Source organism: Phyllobates terribilis, unplaced genomic scaffold (genome assembly GCF_046119375.1).
Source record: "Phyllobates terribilis strain yellow unplaced genomic scaffold, ASM4611937v1 Scaffold_4__5_contigs__length_816908805, whole genome shotgun sequence".
Taxonomy (NCBI): domain Eukaryota; kingdom Metazoa; phylum Chordata; class Amphibia; order Anura; family Dendrobatidae; genus Phyllobates; species Phyllobates terribilis.
The window spans coordinates 48,111,724-48,135,689 of NW_027362764.1; the positions used below are offsets into that span (position 1 = coordinate 48,111,724).

At 48.4% G+C, this 23,966-nt stretch overlaps 1 protein-coding gene across 7 annotated transcripts in view; it reads left to right on the forward strand.

Moving 5' to 3' along the window:
* The window catches only part of DYNC1I1 (dynein cytoplasmic 1 intermediate chain 1), a 602,472-nt gene that overhangs the window by 353,765 nt on the left and 224,741 nt on the right, over positions 1-23,966 (forward strand). For all 7 annotated transcript variants that reach the window (XM_073677314.1, XM_073677309.1, XM_073677311.1 and 4 more), the window contains 2 exons: positions 8,930-9,029; positions 10,169-10,294. In XM_073677314.1, coding sequence (XP_073533415.1) covers positions 8,930-9,029; positions 10,169-10,294 — 226 coding nt within the window. The remainder of the gene's footprint in view (positions 1-8,929; positions 9,030-10,168; positions 10,295-23,966) is intronic.

The following is a 23,966-nucleotide window of genomic DNA, read 5'->3' on the forward strand; positions in this document are numbered from 1 at the left end:
GAGGTATTTGGTAATATTATTATTTTTACACCTGCTACATATAGGGATAGGATCTTGGGGATGGGAATACCCCTTTAACTTCTATGTGGCTGACCCATATGTGGCGGATGACATCACTTACTTCCTTTATGTTCCTTTCTGTAATTTTCTGCACAATCTGTGTTTTATGAACAGTGATTTATTTTCCATGGAAATGTCGTATTGATGATAAACGACCGCTCTTATTACTGCCGCGGCGCATAGGCTTTGATGTGCTGCTGTGGTTACATAAGGTTTCAATGCAAGATTCTGTATCATTTGTAGAATCCTTATATGTCCAATACTGATAAGAGATTAAATTCACCCTGACATTAACCTGTTAAGGACCACACGCCGTAGTGTATGGTACATTGTCCTGGGCCTTAAATCCATGTAGTGCATGAGCCCAGGCCGCCTTGGTGGACCACATCACTCAGCTTTCCTACATGCGCAGCATATGTGTACACTATATACATGGTGCGATCATAAGTAGCTACCATCTCTGCTGTTTAACCCCTCTAGATGCCACTGTCAATCGTGCCCGCGGCATTTAAGAGGTAGGACATGGGGGAAGTCTCTTTTGTGACACTCATGAACCCACACACCACAAAATGATTGCAGGGTGCCAATGGCATTGTAATGGCATCCAAGGTAAAGGGGTAGGGGGTAACTGAAAACCCTGTGTCTGCAAAGTTTGAACACCTGTGGTCAGGTCCGGCTCCAGGTTTTCTGGGCCTCAGGCTAAAGAGTCTCAGTGACCCCTTTAACACATACCAGGATTCATGATGCACAGATACCGCAGAGAAATATATATATACTACAATGCAAAGATTTTACCTCTTACATTACATGAGCGATATCTATTGTAAATTCCACAATACCTCTGAAACCAGCGAATCCTCACAGCTGCACAGTGCAGACTGGACAGTATAGTCCTCCATACAGTATTATGGGCACCACATAGTCCTCCATACAATATTATGGGCCCACATAGTCCTCCATACAGAATAATGGGCCCATATAATGCTTCATACAGAATAATGGGCCCCATATAATGCTCCATATAGAATAATGGACCCCATATAATGCTCCATACAGAATAATGAAGCTCATATATTGCTCCATACAGAATAATGGGCACCATATAATGCTCCCTTCATAATGGGCACCATATAATGCTCCATACCGGAAGAAAATCAAATACTTACCTCTCTTCCTTCCTCGCTGGCTGCAGCTCCGGACTCCTCAGTGTCGCCGTCTTCCCACTCTCTGCCTTGTGACACTCATAGCAGAGAGAGCGCTGTAGTGACTTCATCGCGCCCTCTGCCATGAGAAGTCACAAGAAAGAAGCGGGAGCTGCGGGGAACGGGGAGAGGTAAGTATTCCAAGTGCTGGGGCTCTGAGCAAGTGTAGGGGGAGCCCACTCGCAGGCTCTAGCACCGCGCTCCCCGACTCACTGGCCCCATAGCGCGCCTGTGTCCCCATTGCGAGTGCCCCCCCCCCGCTTGCTCAGGGCCCTGGCACTTGCCCAGGTGCTGACGACGGCCCTGCCTGTGAGGCCTGTGTCTACGCCTCATAGGAGATTATTAATTTTACAATACACTGCAATACTACAGTATTTCAGTGTATCGTACAAGTGATCGCAGGTTCAAGTCCCCTAGGGGGACTAATAAAAATTGTAAAATAAGCAAATGAAAAATATATTTTTTAAATAAATCTAAAATTTCATCACCCCAACTGTTTCCTGGAAAATATTTTTGTTTTGCATATTTGGCGTCTGAATTAATAAAATATGATAATTATCTGAAATGGTAAAAGCCAAAATAAAAAAAAATCTATATGGCAAAGTCACTATTTTTGGTCACTTCAGCTTCCAACAAATGAAATAAAGAGAGAGCAGAATTTCGTATGGAAATGGTGATGAAAAAAACTACAGCTCATTCTTCAAAAAAAAACAATCCCTGATACCGTTCTACTAACCAAAAAATAAAATAGTTATAGCTCTTGGAAAGAGAGGAGGAAAGTATCAAAAGAGAAGAGGGGCCCCTGGGACCCTGTGACCTAGGGGCCCACATAAATATGGAGTCAGCCCTGCCACTGTAAAGGTGTGACACGCTAGTCAGAGCGGGTCAGGGCCTAGCCGGGGACCTTGAGAAGGAAACATATTTGTAACCAACTTTGTCTTTTTTTTCTCCTTCTTACAGAGCACTCAGTGAGAAATATCACTCCTGTAAGGGCCAACGATCACGTGATCACTGAGTCATCTTTCTTTCTTTTCTCTTTCTTTCCTTCCTTCTGTTTTACTTATATTTCTTCCTTTCTTCCATCCTTCCTTTCTTTGTTTCTTCCTGCCTTACATCTTTTATTCCTTCCTTCTTTCCTTCATTCCATTTTCAATTATATTTCTTTCTTTCTTTTTCTTTCTTTCTTTCTTTCTTTTTCTTTCTTTCATTTATTTTTAGAGCACCATTGACTCCATGGTACTGTACATGAGAAGGGGTTATGTAGCACCCTGAGGATTCGGCTGCTACAGGGGTATTGCACCTCAACCCAGAGGTGTGATATTCCACTCCCGGGTAAGGAAGGAGTGTGGAACTGAGCTCAGATAGACTGCATGCACTACATACATCCCATTCCAGAGGAGCAGGCCGACGGCACTCCCACTTAGAAATGTGCAGGTGCGACCGAGCCTGTTCCTGGCTGGAGTGGGAGGGGGGAGGAACATCCCATGTAGTGTAGGGGCAGATAGGGGGAGCAGTCTGGGTAGTGTTAGGAGCTCATTGGGTGCTGGTCACCTGAGCTCACACATAGAGGGTGTATATAAGGTGGGCACCATCAAAGATCAGGGTCAGACGCAGAGGACAAGTCAGATGCAGAGAGTCAGAAGGAGAGAACAAGTCTTCTGCAGAGGAAGTCAGCCTGCAGCAAGGGAGCAGAGCAGACCTGAGCCTGAAGAGTGAGAGAGTGGAGTACAGAAAGACCCAGAGGGGGACAAAGAAGGGACCCAAGAACCCAAATCAGATCACCGGGTGAGGAGTCAGCAGAAGGGTACCGGAACCCAAGCTGGTGGGGGTAAAGACATTCCCCAGCCAGAGACCGGAGACCGTGGGCAGTGTCTGTCACGGTCACCCACTACATTCACCCTGAAGGCACACCACACGGAGGGTCAGGGAACCTGAGGCCAAAGGTTGCCCAACAGAAGGCCCGAGGGAGCTGGATTTAGGTGAATCACTGGTGGGGACGGCTGAAGAGAGGACAGAGAGAGAGAGCTCAGGGCCACGCTCCGGACTTGTTTGGGGGTTGGCCGGATCCAGGACCTGGTGGTCGCAGCACGGCTCGGGTGGTCACTTGGAGCTAGAGTGACCCGTATAACAACTGCAGTAAGTAAAGACCCTTAACTGCACAACCCGAGTCTGTCATCATTACCGGCTGCACCGCACCACCACAACCCCCATCCTCTGCGCCTGTCCCCTCTGAGGCTATACCCTTCCCGTTGGGGGTTATCCCACCAAGCTGCGCACCCACCATCAGCCTCAGCGGACCCAGCAGCAGCGGCGGCCACAGTGACCGCATCACAACGGGTGGCGTAGTCGACAAAACGAACTTTAATAACATCAGTAAAGACTGCCACATAACACTGAGCTTGACGCCCTGGGCACGGGACCGGGTCACAGCCGCTCGGAGACTACAACCCCCCATCTGATCCGGTGCCGGGTATTCCCCTCAAAAAGGAATATGTCCCAGGGGGCGCGTCAACTTTGGCGTAGTCGGCAGGATTACGTGCCCGCAACACCCGGGTACTGCGTGCCTGAAGAAAAGTGCAAGTTTACCTCAGAAAGAAGACTCCTGCCGGTTCCGGAGGGTCCACGCCATCGGACTCCATCACCAGTCGTTTCCCGCCGATTGTCCGCCATTTCCAGCTTGTTCCCGCCATCTGCCGAGTTTCCCGCCACTGGGAAGCGATTCCCGCCAAAACCGCAGATTTCCCGCCTTGGAAGAGCAGCGGACGCCATTATGGGCGTGCCAAAGGAGAGCAAGAGGCCACCTCCCATCGTGGGCCGGGACAGAAAATGGCGCCAAAAGTGGAAACCGCCCCCACCAACAGAGACTGTGATGCTGGAGGTGTCTGTCAGCGTGAAAGAACTACCCCTGGAGCTGACAGTCACCGAGTTGCCCCGGGACCGCCCTCGAAGTAGGAGGAGACGAAAGAAAAGAGAAAAGATGGGTGTCGCTTGGAGCAGTCTAGAACGAGCGCACCCGGAGGCAAGGTGTCCAGAGCGAGAGCACCCGGAGTCGAGAAGAGGAAGAGTAGACCCGGGAATGAAGCGGCAGCAGAGCAGCACCGGCCCGCTGGCCAGGAGCCTGCTGGAGGAAGAAGGAGGAGAGCAGAGCAGCACCGACCCGATGGTCAGGAGCCTGCTGGAGTCAACAACCCCGCTAGGCTTAGCGGAGATCCTGGCGCAGCTTCCCCGAGACCGGGAGTGCGCGCGGAGTGCCCTGGAGGGCCTCGCGGGAAGGATGGCCCGAGTGCAGAGGGAGATCCTGGCGGAGTGGGGCCGGGAGATGGCCCAGCAAGCTGGAACCCGTCCACTTAACCCGCTCCCTTGGAAGAAGACATCGACTGCCTCTGCGGATGACGCGGGAGGACCCAAGGCCGGAGACGGCGCAGAAGAGGGAGCGAGACGCATGGCAGCAGGTAAGGGGGATGCCTATACCCCATACCGGAAGACCGCTTACCTGCCCCAGCTCCCCGTCGCAGAGCCCGAAGGTCCCCCGGCCGTACCCGAGACCGCCATGACACCGCCACCGACTAGGCCCCGACCGGAAGCCGCCGTCGCGACCCCGATGACGTCACGCATCGTGACCCGGAGCGTGGCGCCGGAAGAGGAGCCTCCGGCCTGGTCACAGGGCCTAGCATTTCCGGGCGCCGCATCCAAAGCAGAGCCATCTACCTCCGCGGAGCCTCCGGCCTGGTCGCAAGGCCAGGTAACCCAGGGCGCCGCCGTCCTAACGGTGCCCTTCACCTTCCAGGTGCCCCAGGCCTGGCCGCAAGGCCTGGGCAACCCGGGCGCCACCACCACCGCGCCCGCGCCCGTAATACCTAGGGTGCCACACCTGGGGGAGGACCTCTTCGGCCAGCTCACATGGCCGGACGGGCGGCCCTTCATCTGGCCCGAAGGGTACCCTGAGCTGGAGCGGCAGAAGCAACTAGGTCCCCTGTGTGAGCCCCTAATCCCGGCTCCGAAGCCCGTGACTCGGGTCTCGCCTCCACTCGAGGAAGCCCAGTTCGTGTGGGACCCCACGGGAGAAGATTTGATGGGGTTCACCGGAGAGACTCGGGCAGCTGCAGCAGCGCGCACAGAGTGTTGCCGTCAACAGCTGGCAGAGTTCAAGAGAGAGCGGGAGGAGAGGCAGGCCAAAGAGCAATGGGCCCAGACCCGCAGCGCGGAGCAAAAGAGTCGGACCAGAAGGGACCCCCGTGCAGCAGATCGTCCCCGTACCATCGGGACGGTAATAAAGTTTAATGCGCAGCATGGGTGGGGCTTCATAAGGGACCGGAACACCATGGGTGACGTCTTCGTTACACGACGGGACGTCGAGTCCCACCTGCCAGAGGGTCACAAAGGCCGTGACCTCTACGTCGGTGACGAGGTAACGTTCACCCGGCACAAGTGTGCCAAGGGACCTTACGCCCTCCACGTGCATCGCTTGACGGAGGAGGAGTTGCGGTGCGAGGAGGAGGAGCAAGAGGACCCGGACGGGTCTGAAGAAACCACCAGCCGTAAGATAAGAGCAGGAGGCAGACGCCGTTGAGTGCGGCAGAGCAGGAGACTGTATATAGTTGCCTGTCGGGGCACAGTGAATCGAAACTGAAACTGGAACTGTTGTTGCTGCTAAAATAGTCCCCGTTGGGACCAGCGAACTGTTACCTGTAACCCTTTCCATACCAGGCTGAGGACTGTGAGCAGCCATCCCTTTCCCTTTACCTGGCCGGGGACTGAGAACGGCAAAATTCCCCTGTACATAGTTGCGCTTGCTAAAGCGCCCCCTTCCGGTTTTATTTGGGAAACTGTTTTACAAAAGACTGTCGCACTCTACCTGGTCACGAGTTGCACGGTGACCAGAGGAACAGAAGAGAGAAAGAGACGACGAGAATGTTGTTTCCCTGAAAAAAGTTTATATATATTTATATAGTATTTCGTATAATATTTAATATGTTTTATATGTTTATAAAAATTTGTATGTTTTGGTGTTTTTGTCTTTGCAGCCCGAGGACGTGCTGTGATTTACCAGGGGGGAATGTAGCACCCTGAGGATTCGGCTGCTACAGGAGTATTGCACCTCAACCCAGAGGTGTGATATTCCACTCCCGGGTAAGGAAGGAGTGTGGAACTGAGCTCAGATAGACTGCATGCACTACATACATCCCATTCCAGAGGAGCAGGCCGACGGCACTCCCACTTAGAAATGTGCAGGTGCGACCGAGCCTGTTCCTGGCTGGAGTGGGAGGGGGGAGGAACATCCCATGTAGTGTAGGGGCAGATAGGGGGAGCAGTCTGGGTAGTGTTAGGAGCTCATTGGGTGCTGGTCACCTGAGCTCACACATAGAGGGTGTATATAAGGTGGGCACCATCAAAGATCAGGGTCAGACGCAGAGGACAAGTCAGATGCAGAGAGTCAGAAGGAGAGAACAAGTCTTCTGCAGAGGAAGTCAGCCTGCAGCAAGGGAGCAGAGCAGACCTGAGCCTGAAGAGTGAGAGAGTGGAGTACAGAAAGACCCAGAGGGGGACAAAGAAGGGACCCAAGAACCCAAATCAGATCACCGGGTGAGGAGTCAGCAGAAGGGTACCGGAACCCAAGCTGGTGGGGGTAAAGACATTCCCCAGCCAGAGACCGGAGACCGTGGGCAGTGTCTGTCACGGTCACCCACTACATTCACCCTGAAGGCACACCACACGGAGGGTCAGGGAACCTGAGGCCAAAGGTTGCCCAACAGAAGGCCCGAGGGAGCTGGATTTAGGTGAATCACTGGTGGGGACGGCTGAAGAGAGGACAGAGAGAGAGAGCTCAGGGCCACGCTCCGGACTTGTTTGGGGGTTGGCCGGATCCAGGACCTGGTGGTCGCAGCACGGCTCGGGTGGTCACTTGGAGCTAGAGTGACCCGTATAACAACTGCAGTAAGTAAAGACCCTTAACTGCACAACCCGAGTCTGTCATCATTACCGGCTGCACCGCACCACCACAACCCCCATCCTCTGCGCCTGTCCCCTCTGAGGCTATACCCTTCCCGTTGGGGGTTATCCCACCAAGCTGCGCACCCACCATCAGCCTCAGCAGACCCAGCAGCAGCGGCGGCCACAGTGACCGCATCACAACGGGTGGCGTAGTCGACAAAACGAACTTTAATAACATCAGTAAAGACTGCCACATAACACTGAGCTTGACGCCCTGGGCACGGGACCGGGTCACAGCCGCTCGGAGACTACAACCCCCCATCTGATCCGGTGCCGGGTATTCCCCTCAAAAAGGAATATGTCCCAGGGGGCGCGTCAGTTACATACAGGATACAAATATAAAATACAGTGAATAAACTAACAGTGACAGACTGGTACAGAGGGGAGAGGACCCTGCCCCAGCGGGGTTACATTGTAGAGGATAATGGGGAAGAAGACAGTAGGTTGGGGGGTTGCGGCAGCTTACGCTGGTGGTGAGGTGGCAGCTTGGTCATTGCAGGCTGTAAGCCTTTCTGAAGAGATGGGTTTTCAAGGTCCGTCTGAAGGTTCTGATTGTGAAGGATAATCGGACTTGTTGGGGCACAGAATTCCCCAAGAATGGGGAACACTCCGGAGGAGTCTTAGAGGTGATTGGGTCAGGAACATAGGAGTGTGGAGGAGAGAAGGAGGTCTTGGGAGACCGGAGGTTGCGTGTTGGAAGGTAATGGAAGACTAGTTCAAAGATATATGGAGGAGACAGATTATGAACTGCTTTGTAGATCAGTATTAGCAGGTTGAACTGGATTCGTTAGGGAATTGGGAGCTAATGAATGGATTTGCAGAGGAAAGAAGTGGAGGAGTAGTGTGGAGAGAGATGGATTAGTCGCGCAGCAGAGTTAAGGACGAACTGTAGGGGTGCGAGAGTGTTAGCAGGTAGGCCACAGAGGAGGATGTTGCAGTAGTTGAGGCGGGAGATGATGAGGGCAGGCGAATATTTTAATAGATTCAGTGTTGAGGAAAGGATGAATCTGGAAAAAACAGTATTTTTGTGTTTTGTGCTGGAGGCGGCAGGAGGTGGTGAGAGCTTGGCTGTGCGGTTTGAAGCACAGGGCAGAGTTGAGAGTAACTCCGACGCAGAGGACTTCTGGTTCTGTGGAAAGGGTGGTGTCATTAATTGTGATAGATAGATCTGGTAGGGGGGTTTAGGTGAGATGGAGGAAAGATGATGAGTTCAGTTCTTTCTTTCTTTCTTTTTTCCTTAGCACTTATCGAGTGCTGTTTTCCCTTGTTACCGGGGCTCTTATGGACAGGGCACATACAAATAAAATAGAAAACACACATACCGTACACATACCAAAGCAAATCTTGGGCGATCGGCTCATAGCCTGATCACCCTCCACTATACAGTTTATATATCAGAAAAACAAAAATATAAACCTATCCTAACAAAAAGAAAAATATGTAAATTTAATAAAGTGTTTTATATTATTTTTGTGCATTTTGAATATACTTTTTGTACAACTTACTACTATTAAAGATTAAAAAGGGGGAAAAAATACATAGTATATTTCCTTAAAGAAAGGCATGATGAGACAGCCCTAGATGCATTGGAAAAAAACAGTATACAGAAACTACTTTAGAAAATTCAGTAAAAAAATGCTAGTCATATATAAGTAATGCATTTTTTTTTCTTAAAGGGACATCCAAGCTGGGGCCAACCTCTCATTTAATCGACAGTTCTATGATGAACATTGGTCAAAACATCGGGTGGTTACTTGTCTTGACTGGTCGCTACAGGTACAACAGATAAGTAATAATAATATAACATGTGCGGCTGCCGGGTCCCGGTCACATTTATGATTTTCTTGGTAAATGGACAATAAATTCTAGTGGAACAGCTCCTCAGAGAGTGGAGAAACGGACGGCAGCAAAGGTGGAAACATCAAAATCCAGAGTTTCCGAATGCAATGTTTAACAACTGCATATGCATATTAATGACTGGTGTCATCCATCTATCCAAAAGGAACATCTATCCTTGCTTCTTTTTTGCTACCCTCCATCTTTGTCTCCTTTATTTGTCGATCCTTCATTATTTCCTTCATTCCTTCTTTCTCTCCCTCTGTTGCACACCTATGGCTATTTTTTTCAACCCTGTACAAACATAAAAACTTTCCTAGATATTTCTTCTTCATCACTCCTTCCGTCTTTCCATTCTGCTTTATTCATTCATTCATTTGCATTATTCATATTTCTCTTTCTTTCTTCCTCCTTCCTTTCTTTTTTCTTTCCTTTCTTCTTTCTACCTTTGTTCTATCGAATCACACTAAAATCCATCTCTCATGCACATGGTTCACGATCACTAACATTTTTTTCTCTCTCTCGTTTTCTTTCTTTTTTTTCTTTGTTGCTTGTTTATTTTTATTTTTTTTCCTTTTGTTCCTTACTTATTTTTTCTATTTTTTTTCTCTTTCTTTCTTTCATTTTCTTCTCTTTTTTTGTTGCTTTCTTTGCTTTTTTCTTTTTTTGTCTTCCTTTTCTTTCTTTATTTTTCTTTACTTCCTTCTTTTTTGTTTCCTTCGTTTTCTTCCTTCCTTCTCTTCTTTGTTGCTTTCTTTGCTTTTTTCTTTTCTTTCTTTCTTTCTTTCTTTCCTTGTTTCTTTCCCTTGCTTCTTTCTTTCCCTAGCTTCTTTCTTTCTTTCTTTATATTTTTCTTTCTTTTTAGCTATCTTTCTTTTTTTTCGTTCTTTCTTTCTTTCTTCCTTCTTTCTGTCCTCCATTCATTCCTTCCTTTTTTCCATCATTCCTTTCTTCCGATTCTTATTCTTTTTCTCCCTTCCTTCTGTTCTTTCTTTCTTTCCAATCGTGATAAAAATCCATGTCTCGTGCCCTTCGCTCACTTTATACTTTATCTGTCTTCTGTTCCATCCATGTTCCAGTATCCAGAACTAATGGTGGCATCTTATAATAACAATGAAGACGCTCCTCATGAACCTGATGGTGTTGCCTTAGTATGGAACATGAAGTTCAAGAAAACCACACCAGAATATGTATTTCATTGTCAGGTGAGGCCACGTTGTGTCATATTAGATGGATAGATACATAATAAATGATAGATATCAGCTACATGTCTCATAGAACTATTTTATTACAAGGTCTATTTTTACCCCTCCCATCGTGAAGTCTGCGGAGGTTCTAGAATCTTTGCTTCCTGTTTGTGCCGCCTCCCGGTTGAAGTTGCTGTTGGTTACCATAGTAACCGGAGGCCTGTGGATTACCAGTAGATTTTCCAAGCCTCCCTCTTCCCACTCGTACACACTACATCACTCCTCTACTATCTGTCTCACAGCATTTCTGATCAAATCTGACTTCTACTCTGCGGGTTGACCTCGGCCATATCCCAGGCCAATGTTCACGACAGCGTTCTTTATTCTTTTTGCATATAGTGGCCATGTTACTACAGTATATTAAACAATTGACCCATTACACGGGTTATCAGTGCTAATGCCATGTAGATAAGGATGGAATATCAGTAATTTTGGGATGGTGCACAGAGCACATACATATTTCAGGGCCTTTAATCTAAGAAGCCTCCACCATCAGGATTTGGGAATGTTTAGCTTGCAAAAAAGAAGACTGAGAGGAGACTTAATAGCTGTCTACAAATATGTCAAGGGCTGTCACATTGTAGAAGGATCATCTTTATTTTCATTTGCACAAGGAAAGACTAGAAGCAATGGGATGAAACTGAATGGGAGGAGACACAGATTAGATATTAGAAAAAACTTTTTGACAGTTAGGGTGATCAATGAGTGGAACAGGCTGCCACGAGAGGTGGTGAGTTCCCCTTCAATGGACGTCTTCAACCAGAGGCTGGACAGACAACTGTCAGAGATGATTTAGTGAATCCTGCTTTGAGCAGGGGGTTGGACCAGATGACCCAGGAGGTCGCTTCCAACTCTACCATTCTATGATTCTATGATCCATATTTGTTTCTCTAAACCAATTGTTGAACTCAATACGGGACTGTGAGGACCCTATTCTCATTTTTTCATAACTGTATAGAGCCTAAAATAGCCGAGATCACAGGCCGGAAGAGGTTTGCACTCCTAATTTTCAATGTGGCTATGATCATTGTCCATATTTTTTGCCCAGAGACCCCTTGATGGTGCTTTGAGTTGATTGCCAACAGCCTCCATTATGGTGGGACAGTTAGAGGGGACAAAACTTTACTAAAGTGGGTGTTTTGGGGGCAGTCCTGGGCATGCTCCTAGGCCAGGGCCTAAATATCCAGAGTATGTATGCTTTGATAGTGCCATGTTGGCTCAAACATGGACGTGCCATTATCAGAATACCCGGTCGGAACGGTGGTTCACCCCATATATGATTTTTAGGCAGTTAGCTCAGGTTAGGTGAGCCAGCAGTTAGGTAGGGCATTTTGTTCTGTGTTTCACGGAAATGTGAAACCAACCTAAATGATGGTAATTTCTAGAAGCTGTGGGTCACATATGTCCACCTCTACACCTATCCATAGACTGTGAGTTTTAGCCTGTGAGCAGCTCTTAGTAGGGCTTTCATGGGCAGGCTTAGCACTAGTCGCTCTGTCTAACAGTTCCAAGGGGTTGTCCTGGCCTTCACTCGTTAAGCCTTGCGCATGGATTTGGCCTCTTGGTTGGGTCCATGGAATGACTGCTAACCAGTCGAGCGAGCTGGCAGAGGGTGGTCAGAAAGACCCATAAATATCAGGAGGCCAAGGACAGGAACAGAATCATCAGGCTGAAGGATAGTCAAAACATGGTCTGAGGTCATAGATGGAATATAACAGGCTGAAAAATAGCTCAAAAAGCATGTCTGAACCAGTGCAAGTGTAAACCATAATTGGCAACTCCCAACAGTATGCTGGGAGTTTAAATGGGGTGTGGTGATGTCCCATTGGCAATAGCAGGGAGCTAATTACTCCTTTTGGACAGCACACACATCCATAATGCCAGACTTGGTGGCACTACTACAGGACTCAGCCACAATAGTAATTCTGGCTGGACAGAGATTCTGGTCCCAATGTCTCCTAATCAGCACTTCTCACAGAATTAATACCGAAGTACCTGGTGACAGAAATAGATGTTGCAGGAACAGGTACAGGTGGAGATGTGACAAGACATTTACGGTATTGTTTCCTTTTATGCCAAATGTTCCTCAAAAATCTCCCATGGTGCCATGAAGACTTCTAGAAACTAGCCATTTTAGAAGGTTTCTTTCACCACATGAGTGTCAGGGAGGAGGACACTGAGGAGTGAAGTCAACTGGGTGGAGCACAAGAGTCCATGTGTGGTCCATAGAAGTGGCATGGACGAGGCTAACAATTTAGGAACGCAATGCACCCCAAGACTTATCGCCTCCCAAATGACAAAGATGGCAAATATGATTGTTGCCATGTTCTCACAGTATTGCCACAAATCTGGGTCCAGTATAGAACTTGTAATACAGCTTTTCCAATTAAGGTGGTACACCACCCTCCTGGATGATCTGAGGTCCTCAGAAGCCTCTCCAACTAGACTTCTAGTTTATGGTTGTCCTATTATTGATTGGGCAGAATATGATATCGGGAGCCTCCATAGAGCCTCTGATTAGAACTCACCCTTCCCCCCACTATAACCTATTAAAACATAAAGTGAACTTGTAGTTTATTCATGACGATATTATTGAAAACCAGTGGAGCGAGAACTTGAGATCCAGTGAAAGCCTTCTGCGCACATAGTAGGTGTTGATATCCAGCTGAGAACATAGCAGAAATAGGATTACATTATTTTTTTTTTTTGCCATGAGCCTTGGTGAAGAATTATGTGTGTTTTCTTAATGACAAGAGGGCTGACTCACTTGTGTGGTTTGTTTGGCGCTGCCCCCAGATTTTACATTTCATCGCTTTTCATAGTATTTTTTTTTTCGGTAATATAGGTTCCTTTGCCAAAAGGAGAAGATTTAGGTAATTGAAGCCTGTTTGCCTTGTGTTAGTCGTAGTCAAAAGAGATTAGTTACAGGTGTTCCTTAATTAAGTTGGCAGGGCACCGCTCGTCCAAGGTCATTGACACCTTCCCTGTAATGTGTTCGGAGGCCCGCAGCTGAAATGCTTGCCACCCTGCCAGATTCTTAAAGGAGTTTTCCACTTTTGTATACGACGAAAAAAACGTGCTTTTAAATTTTCACTCCTTTTAAGATTTCTGCTTACTGTCAGTGAATAGGAATATTATTCTTTAAAGGGCCACCGTATTTTCAGACAACTTGTTCTCATTAGATAGATCATATGATAAATAGACAATCTGCCATTTATTAAAAAATGAGTCTGTATTATCATCAATAAATCGCTCCAAAGTGCTGTCCGCTAGGTGTTTTCCTTCAGTATAACTTGCCGTCCCCTGCCTCTTGTAAAGTGTAATCTGTCACTAGCAGATATTGGGATGGATCACAGGAAGTGAGAGCGGGGCTTTTTGTCTCTACAGGAAGTGGAGGCATAGTCTATATATATCTCTACAGGAAGTGTAGGTATGGTTTTTATCTCTACAGGAAGTGGAGGAGTGGTCTATATATCTCTCCAGGAAGTGGAGGCGTGGTCTTTATCTCTCTACAGGAAGTGGAGGCGTGGTCTATATCTCTCTCTACAGGAAGTGGAGGCGTGGTCTTTATCTCTCTACAGGAAGTGGAGGCTTGGTTTTTATCTCTCTACAGGAAGTGGAGGCTTGGTTTATATATCTCTACAGGAAGTGGAGGCGTGGTCTATATATATCTCTACAGGAAGTGGAGGCGTGGTCTATATATATCTCTCTACAGGAAGTGGAGGCGTGGTCTTTATCTCTCTACAGGAAGTGGAGGCTTGGTTTATATATCTCTACAGGAAGTGGAAGCGTGGTCTTTATCTCTCTACAGGAAGTTTAGGCTTGTTTTTTATCTTTCTACAGGAAGTGGAGGCATTGTTTTTATCTCTCTACAGGAAGTGGAGGCGTGGTCTATATATCTCTCTAGAGGAAGTGGAGGCGTGGTCATTATCTCTCTAGAAGAAGTGGAGGCGTGGTCTTTATCTCTCTACAGGAAGTGGAGGCGTGGTCTTTATCTCTCTACAGGAAGTGGAGGCTTGGTTTTTATCTCTCTACAGGAAGTGGAGGTGTGGTCTATATATCTCTCCAGGAAGTGGAGGTGTGGTCTATATATCTCTCCAGGAAGTGGAGGCGTGGTCTTTATCTCTCTACAGGAAGTGGAGGCGTGGTCTTTATCTATCTATAGGAAGTGGAGGCGTGGTCTTAATCTCTACAGGAAGTGGAGGCTTGGTTTTTATCTCTCTACAGGAAGTGGAGGCTTGGTTTATATATCTCTACAGGAAGTGGAGGCGTGGTCTATATATCTCTACAGGAAGTGGAGGGGTGGTCTTTATCTCTCTACAGGAAGTGGAGGCATGGTCTTTATCTCTCTACAGGAAGTGGAGGCATGGTCTTTATTTCTCTACAGGAAGTGGAGGCAGGTTTTTATCTAAAGGAATTGGGGGGCAGGTTTTTATCTACAGGAAGTGGGGGCAGGTCTTTATCTATTGGAAGTGGGTGCAGGTCTTTCTCTATCTACAGGAAATGGGGGAGAAACTTTATCTCTCTGCTCCTACTCTCCTGGTTCCCAAATTGCATATTGCCAAAACAGAGAGACGAGCTTTGAATTCTGCACAGGCAAGCTATTGCAGAATGGCAAGAGTAATATTTCTGAAGAGGAAGAGAATGGAAGCTACAGCTCTTATAGTACTAGTAGAATGCTGATTAAGGCAATCAGACAATACATTGGCATAACAAGGAGGTGTGTTTTCAGTTTTGGACAGTTAAGCTATTGGACAATAGCAAGAGTAATATTTCTGGGAAATGAGAGAAAGGAAGTTCTTGCTCCTATAATGCCGGTAGAGTGCTGATTAAGACTGTCAGAATGTATACTGGTAAAATAGAAATGTGGGCTTCCAGTTCTCGACTGCTAAGCTATTGGACAATGGTAATAGTATTATTTTTGAAAAGTGGCAGAATGGAAAGGGAAGTGCCAGCTCCTATGGTACTGATAGAATGCTCATTAAGAATAGTCTTCCACTCATAAAACTGGATGGCAAGTTACACAGTATACAAATTGAGGCAGTTCCTGGATATATCACACTGATATGTGCACCAAAAGCAGTATTTACTTGATGTTAGAAGTAAGGATAGCAAAATCATGCATTTACTTTGGTTGTGAATGATATATATATATATATATATATATATATATATATATATACACTGTGCATATATATATATATATATATATATATATATATATATATATATATACATATACAGTACATATAATATAGGTAAGGCTTCTGCCTTGGACTCAACCCTAGGGCACAACTCTGAGGGGTGCATCTCAATGGCTGTCTCAGTTTGCCTTAGTGTTAGGACTTCTGCTGAATATACAGATATGTAGGACATGAATGTGGACACTGTTATGAGGACACTGTGGCTGGTACTGTTATTAGAGCTCTATGATTGTCACTGTTGTGAGGTCACCGAGGCTGGCACTGTTATTAGGGCTCTATAGTTGTCTCTGTTATGAGGTCACTGTGACTGGCACTGTTATTAGGGCCCTGTGATACTCACTGTTATGAGGTCACTGTGACTGGCACTGTTATTAGGGCTCTATGATTGTCACTGTTGTGAGGTCACCGAGGCTGGCACTGTTATTAGGGCTCTATAGTTGTCTCTGTTATGAGGTCACTGTGACTGGCACTGTTATTAGGGCTCTATGGTTGCCACTGTTATGAAGTCACTGTGACTGGCACTGTTATTAGGGCTCTATGGTTGTCACTGTTGTGAGGTCACTGTGACTGGCACTGATATTAGGGCTCTGTGGTTGTCACTGTTATGAGGTCACTGTGACTGGCACTGATATTAGGGCTCTGTGGTTGTCACTGTTATGAGGTCACTGTGACTGGCACTGTTATTAGGGCTCTATGGTTGTCACTGTTATGAGGTCACTGAGGCTGGCACTGTTATTAGGGCTCTATGGTTCTCACTGTTGTGAGGTCACTGTGACTGGCACTGTTATTAGGGCTCTATGGTTGTCACTGTTATGAGGTCACTGTGACTGGCACTGTTATTAGGGCTCTGTGATACTCACTGTTATGAGGTCACTGTGACTGGCACTGTTATTAGGGCTCTATGGTTCTCACTGTTGTGAGGTCACTGTGACTGGCACTGTTATTAGGGCTCTATGGTTGCCACTGTTATGTAGTCAATGTGACTGGCACTGTTATTAGGGCTCTATGGTTGCCACTGTTATGAAGTCACTGTGACTGGCACTGTTATTAGGGCTCTATGGTTGTCACTGTTATGAGGTCACTGAGGCTGGCACTGTTATTAGGGCTCTATGGTTATCACTGTTGTGAGGTCACTGTGACTGGCACTGTTATTAGGGCTCTATGGTTGTCACTGTTATGAGGTCACTGTGACTGGCACTGTTATTAGGGCTCTGTGATACTCACTGTTATGAGGTCACTGTGACTGGCACTGTTATTAGGGCTCTATGGTTGTCACTGTTGTGAGGTCACTGTGACTGGCACTGTTATTAGGGCTCTATGGTTGTCACTGTTGTGAGGTCACTGTGACTGGCACTGTTACTAGGGCTCTATGGTTGCCACTGTTATGAGGTCACTGTGACTGGCACTGTCATTAGGGCTCTGTGATACTCACTGTTATGAGGTTACTGTGACTGGCACTGTTATTAGGGCTCTATGGTTGTCACTGTTGTGAGGTCACTGTGACTGGCACTGTTATTAGGGCTCTATGGTTGCCACTGTTATGAAGTCACTGTGACTGGCACTGTCATTAGGGCTCTGTGATACTCACTGTTATGAGGTTACTGTGACTGGCACTGTTATTAGGGCTCTATGGTTGTCACTGTTGTGAGGTCACTGTGACTGGCACTGTTATTAGGGCTCTGTGATACTCACTGTTATGAGGTCACTGTGACTGGCACTGTTATTAGGGCTCTATGGTTGTCACTGTTGTAAGGTCACTGTGGCTGGCACTGATATTAGGGCTTCATGGTTGGCACTCACACGGCTGAGAAGAGGACCAGAGGGACATAAGAAACTGGAGAAGATGGAGATCAGTAAGAATCTGAATACAACTATGCTACAGTACATACATACACATTCTGGAAGGTTTTAGGGGATACATTTTTGAAAGGAGCGCTTCTTTAAGAAGCGGATACGTTTTCATTTTTGGGATTACATTTTTTTACTCTCCTTCTTCCAAGAACCATAACTCAGTAAAAGGATCAGTAATGTAATGTATGTACACAGTGACTCCACCAGCAGAATAGTGAGCGCAGCTCTGGAGTATAATACAGGATGTAACTCAGGATGAGTAATGTAATCTATGTACACAGTGACTTCACCAGCAGAATAGTGAGCGCAGCTCTGGAGTATAATACAGGATGTAACTCAGGATCAGTACATGATAAGTAATGTAATGCATGTACCCAGTGACTGCACCAGCAGAATAGTGAGTGCAGCTCTGGAGTATAATACAGGATGTAACTTAGGATCAGTACAGGATCAGTAATGTAATGTATGTACACTGTCTACACCAGCAGAATAGTGAGTGCAGCTCTGGAGTATAATACAGGATGTAACTCAGGATCAGTACAGGATCAGTAATATAATGTATGTACACTGTCTACAAAAGCAGAATAGTGAGTGCAGCTCTGGAGTATAATACAGGATGTAACTCAGGATCAGTACTGGATCAGTAATGTAATGTATGTACACAGTGACTGCACCAGGAGAATAGTGAGTGCAGCTCTGGAGTACAATACAGGATGTAACTCAGGATCAGTACAGGATCAGTAATGTAATGTATGTACACAGTGACTGCACCAGCAGAATAGTGAGTGCAGCTCTGGAGTATAATACAGGATGTAACTCAGGATCAGTACAGGATCAGTAATGTAATGTATGTACACTGTCTACACCAGCAGAATAGTGAGTGCAGCTCTGGAGTATAATACAGGATGTAACTCAGGATCAGTACAGGATCAGTAATGTAATGTATGTACACTGTCTACACCAGCAGAATAGTGAGTGCAGCTCTGGAGTATAATACAAGATGTAACTCAGGATCAGTACAGGATCAGTAATGTAATGTATGTACACAGTGACTGCATCAGTAGAATAGTGAGTGCAGCTCTGGAGTGTAATACAAGATGTAACTCAGGATCAGTACAGGATCAGTAATGTAATGTATGTACACTGTCTACACCAGCAGAATAGTGAGTGCAGCTCCGGAGTATAATACAAGATGTAACTCAGGATCAGTACAGGATAAGTAATGTAATGTATGTACACAGTGACTGCACCAGCAGAATAGTGAGTGCAGCTCTGGAATATAATACAGGATGTAACACAGGATCAGTAATGTAATGTATGTACACTGTCTACACCAGCAGAATAGTGAGTGCATCTCTGGAGTATAATACTAGATGTAACTCAGTATCAGTGCAGGATCAGTAATGTAATGTATGTACACAGTGACTGCACCAGCAGAATAGTGAGTGTCGCTCTGGGGTATAATATAGGATGTAACTCAGGATCAGTACAGGATCAGTAATGTAATGTATGTACACAGCGCCTGCACCAGCAGAATAGTGAGTGCGGCTCTGGAGTATAATACAGGATCAGTAATGTATGTGTAACATACCTGGCGGCGTCCTTGCATAGTGGTCCATCTCCCACTGTGCAGGAGCGCGCACTTGATCTCCTGTCCAGAATGTCTCTCTGGCTTCCCTCCATGCTGTCTTGTTTGTGTCTGTGTCTGTTTCTGCTGCTTAAGGGCGGCGCCCGATCACTTCCTGCCTTTTGTACCTGCTGTGGGCCACACCCCTTGTGCGTCCTCAGCCTATCGCTGTCTGTCTCTTGGTATATAGCTCAGCAGCTCCCTTCTATCCCGGCCTGAGCATAGTGTTTTCCTTCAGTGTGTGTTTGCACTCTGAAGGTGCCAGGTCCCGTCTTTGTTTCCTTGTCTGCCTTTCCTGGAGGCTGTATTTCCAGGCCTGTCTGAACTTAGTCCTGTATGTCTCCTGCTTTGCGGTATCAGCTCCCGTGTCTGAACTGTGTCCTGTATGTCTCCTGCTTTGCGGTATTAGTTCCCGTGTCTGAACTGAGTCCTGTATGTCTCCTGCTTTGTGGTATTAGTTCCCGTGTCTGAACTGAGTCCTTTCTGTGTATCTTGTCTGTCCTGTCTGTACACGCTCCTAGCCTGTTCCTCCCGCCTTCTAGGGGCCGATTACCTAGACCCGCTCCTGTATCTTGTCTGTCCTGTCTGAACACGCTCCTTGCCTGTTCGTCCCGCCTCTCTGGGGGCAGTATTCCCAGACCCGCTCCTGTATCCCGCTGCAGTGTCGGTCTCCTCCGTACACTCAGTTCCAGTCTGTACTCTCTCCTATCCTTTACCTGTTTTTCCTCTATGTCCGTTCCCTTCCTTTTTCTGCAGAGTCTGAACTCGTACCTAACTCCTGCCTGTTGTCTCTGTACTCCCGTTTGAGAGTTTGTGGTCCACTCGCTACTTCACTGCAAGTACCCTGTGGGTGTCTGGCTCTGTCTTTCCCTTCCTGTCTGTTCCGTGTGAACAGAGTCCTGTCCTGCCCTGCTTCTGCCCGCTGCTCCGGCAGTCCTGTCCTGCCCTGCTTCTGCCCGCTGCTCCGGCAGTCCTGTCCTGCCCAGCTTCTGCCCGCTGCTCCGGCAGTCCTGTCCTGCCCTGCTTCTGCCCGCTGCTCCGGCAGTCCTGTCCTGCCCTGCTTCTGCCCGCTGCTCCGGCAGTCCTGTCCTGCCCTGCTTCTGCCCGCTGCTCCGGCAGTCCTGTCCTGCCCTGCCTGTACCCTTCTGCCTGTATTGTTCCTGAGTCCCGGTGTGTACTGGGTCCTATCCCGCCTGTGTTCCTACCTGCTAGTGCCTCCCTGTCTGCACTCTTGCTGTGCTTGCCTATACCCCCCTGCCTGCTTACCCGCCTGCCTGCATACCAGTCGTGCCTGCCTATACCCACCAGTCAGTGTGCCAGCCTACCAGTCTGTTCCTGTATTCCCCTGTGTGGGTCAACAGCCGTGTCCGGGGTCTGTCCTGGAGTAGCACCTGGTCCCTCTGCTCGGTTCCTCCTTGGTGCACTGGCGTCGTATGCCGTCGTGCGACCCTGGTCGGATCGGGTGAATACCTAGTTACGCCCCTCCAGGCATTCACTCTCCGGCACGGTCCAGTGGAATCACTACCAATCACACGCACACGCCGCTTAGCCCGGGCGTGTGCATAACAGCATGCTCAGGCCATGGTTCCCGTTGAGCCCCACGGCCTTCGCCCTCTGAGAAGTTTTCCAGCGAATATATGCATTAAAATAAATAAATAAATTTTTTTTCCCTTAGCTGAGTTCCAGGCGAATTACGCACCGTCCAGATGGATCTATCAGCTCTCGTTCCTGCGGATCCGCCACGTTACTATGGGGATCCAAGACAGTGTCGTGCATTTGTGGAGCAATGCATGCTACACTTTAAGGCCTACCCTCTTTATTTTCCTTCCGATTGGGCTAAAGTGGCCTTTATGATGTCTTACCTGGCGGGTGATGCCTTGGAATGGATCAACCCCCTATATGAAACACAGGATCCGATCCTCCGGGACCTAATGGCCTTCCTGGTGGCCTTTCTAATGGTCTTCGATGATCCTAACCCGGAGGCTCCTGCTGAAGCTTCACTTCCCAATATCCCGGAGCAGCCCCAATGGGTAATGTGTGTGGGTAGCGTAATAGTTCTCCAGCCCAATGAGACTACTGCCCACCCAGAATCCTCACAGGGTGACTACGCTTTCCGGAATACTTCTTCCAACCTCAAGAGGCAGTCCAGACGTGCTAGACTTAGAGGCAAGCAGTCACGCCTGGGTCTGTCCTCCCTGAGACCTCCTGAACCCTTCGGGGTGCTACCTGGTAACGAAAGGACAGAGACTCTCCTATACTCTGTACCTGATACCTCGCTCGCTTCGTCCAGTGAGTCCAACCTGGTGTACTCCGAAGCAGAGGTTACTCCCGAGTCTCTACACCCCTCCGACCAGGCAGAGGACCTCCAGTTGTGTTTAGAACCCTTCGGGGTGCCACCTGGTGGTGAATGGACAGAGACTTTCCTATACTCGGTACCCGATACCTCGCCTGCTTCCTCCAGTGAGTCCGACCTAGTGTTCTCCGAAGCAGAAGTTACTCCCGAGTCTCTACACCCCTCCGACCAGGCGGAGGACCTCCAGTTGTGTTTAGAACCCTTCGGGGTGCCACCTGGTGGTGAATGGACAGAGACTTTCCTATTTCCTGTACCTGATACCTCGCCTGCTTCCTCCAGTGAGTCCGACCTAGTGTTCTCCGAAGCAGAAGTTACTCCCGAGTCTCTACACCCCTCCGACCAGGCGGAGGACCTCCAGTTGTGTTTAGAACCCTTCGGGGTGCCACCTGGTGGTGAATGGACAGAGACTTTCCTATTTCCTGTACCTGATACCTCGCCTGCTTCCTCCAGTGAGTCCGACCTAGTGTACTCTGAAGCAGATGTTTTCTCTGAGCCTCAGTACTCTTCTGACCCGGCGGAGGACCTCCAGTTGTTTCCTGAATCCTCCGGGGTACCACCAGATAACAAAGAGACAGTGACTTTTCCTCATTATGTACCTGATAACCCGTCTATTTCTTCCTGTGAGCTTGACAAGATGTACCTCGAAGCAGAGATTACCCTCAAGTCTCTGTCCCCCTCCAACCCAGTGAACGACTGGTCCTCGAATTCCCTGCGGAAGATTCTGGCAGGCCTGAAGAAGAGGGGGCGTAAGGGGGGAGGTACTGTAACATACCTGGCGGCGTCCTTGCATAGTGGTCCATCTCCCACTGTGCAGGAGCGCGCACTTGATCTCCTGTCCAGAATGTCTCTCTGGCTTCCCTCCATGCTGTCTTGTTTGTGTCTGTGTCTGTTTCTGCTGCTTAAGGGCGGCGCCCGATCACTTCCTGCCTTTTGTACCTGCTGTGGGCCACACCCCTTGTGCGTCCTCAGCCTATCGCTGTCTGTCTCTTGGTATATAGCTCAGCAGCTCCCTTCTATCCCGGCCTGAGCATAGTGTTTTCCTTCAGTGTGTGTTTGCACTCTGAAGGTGCCAGGTCCCGTCTTTGTTTCCTTGTCTGCCTTTCCTGGAGGCTGTATTTCCAGGCCTGTCTGAACTTAGTCCTGTATGTCTCCTGCTTTGCGGTATCAGCTCCCGTGTCTGAACTGTGTCCTGTATGTCTCCTGCTTTGCGGTATTAGTTCCCGTGTCTGAACTGAGTCCTGTATGTCTCCTGCTTTGTGGTATTAGTTCCCGTGTCTGAACTGAGTCCTTTCTGTGTATCTTGTCTGTCCTGTCTGTACACGCTCCTAGCCTGTTCCTCCCGCCTTCTAGGGGCCGATTACCTAGACCCGCTCCTGTATCTTGTCTGTCCTGTCTGAACACGCTCCTTGCCTGTTCGTCCCGCCTCTCTGGGGGCAGTATTCCCAGACCCGCTCCTGTATCCCGCTGCAGTGTCGGTCTCCTCCGTACACTCAGTTCCAGTCTGTACTCTCTCCTATCCTTTACCTGTTTTTCCTCTATGTCCGTTCCCTTCCTTTTTCTGCAGAGTCTGAACTCGTACCTAACTCCTGCCTGTTGTCTCTGTACTCCCGTTTGAGAGTTTGTGGTCCACTCGCTACTTCACTGCAAGTACCCTGTGGGTGTCTGGCTCTGTCTTTCCCTTCCTGTCTGTTCCGTGTGAACAGAGTCCTGTCCTGCCCTGCTTCTGCCCGCTGCTCCGGCAGTCCTGTCCTGCCCTGCTTCTGCCCGCTGCTCCGGCAGTCCTGTCCTGCCCAGCTTCTGCCCGCTGCTCCGGCAGTCCTGTCCTGCCCTGCTTCTGCCCGCTGCTCCGGCAGTCCTGTCCTGCCCTGCTTCTGCCCGCTGCTCCGGCAGTCCTGTCCTGCCCTGCTTCTGCCCGCTGCTCCGGCAGTCCTGTCCTGCCCTGCCTGTACCCTTCTGCCTGTATTGTTCCTGAGTCCCGGTGTGTACTGGGTCCTATCCCGCCTGTGTTCCTACCTGCTAGTGCCTCCCTGTCTGCACTCTTGCTGTGCTTGCCTATACCCCCCTGCCTGCTTACCCGCCTGCCTGCATACCAGTCGTGCCTGCCTATACCCACCAGTCAGTGTGCCAGCCTACCAGTCTGTTCCTGTATTCCCCTGTGTGGGTCAACAGCCGTGTCCGGGGTCTGTCCTGGAGTAGCACCTGGTCCCTCTGCTCGGTTCCTCCTTGGTGCACTGGCGTCGTATGCCGTCGTGCGACCCTGGTCGGATCGGGTGAATACCTAGTTACGCCCCTCCAGGCATTCACTCTCCGGCACGGTCCAGTGGAATCACTACCAATCACACGCACACGCCGCTTAGCCCGGGCGTGTGCATAACAGCATGTACCCAGTGACTCCACCAGCAGAATAGTGAGTGCAGCTCTGGAGTATAATACAAGATGTAACTCAGGATCAGTAATGTAATGTATGTACACAGTGACTGCACAAGCAGAATAATGAGTGCAGCTGTGGAGTATAATACAGGATATAACTCAGGATCAGTACAGCATCAGTAATGTAATATATTTACACAGTGACTGCACCAGCAGAATAGTGAG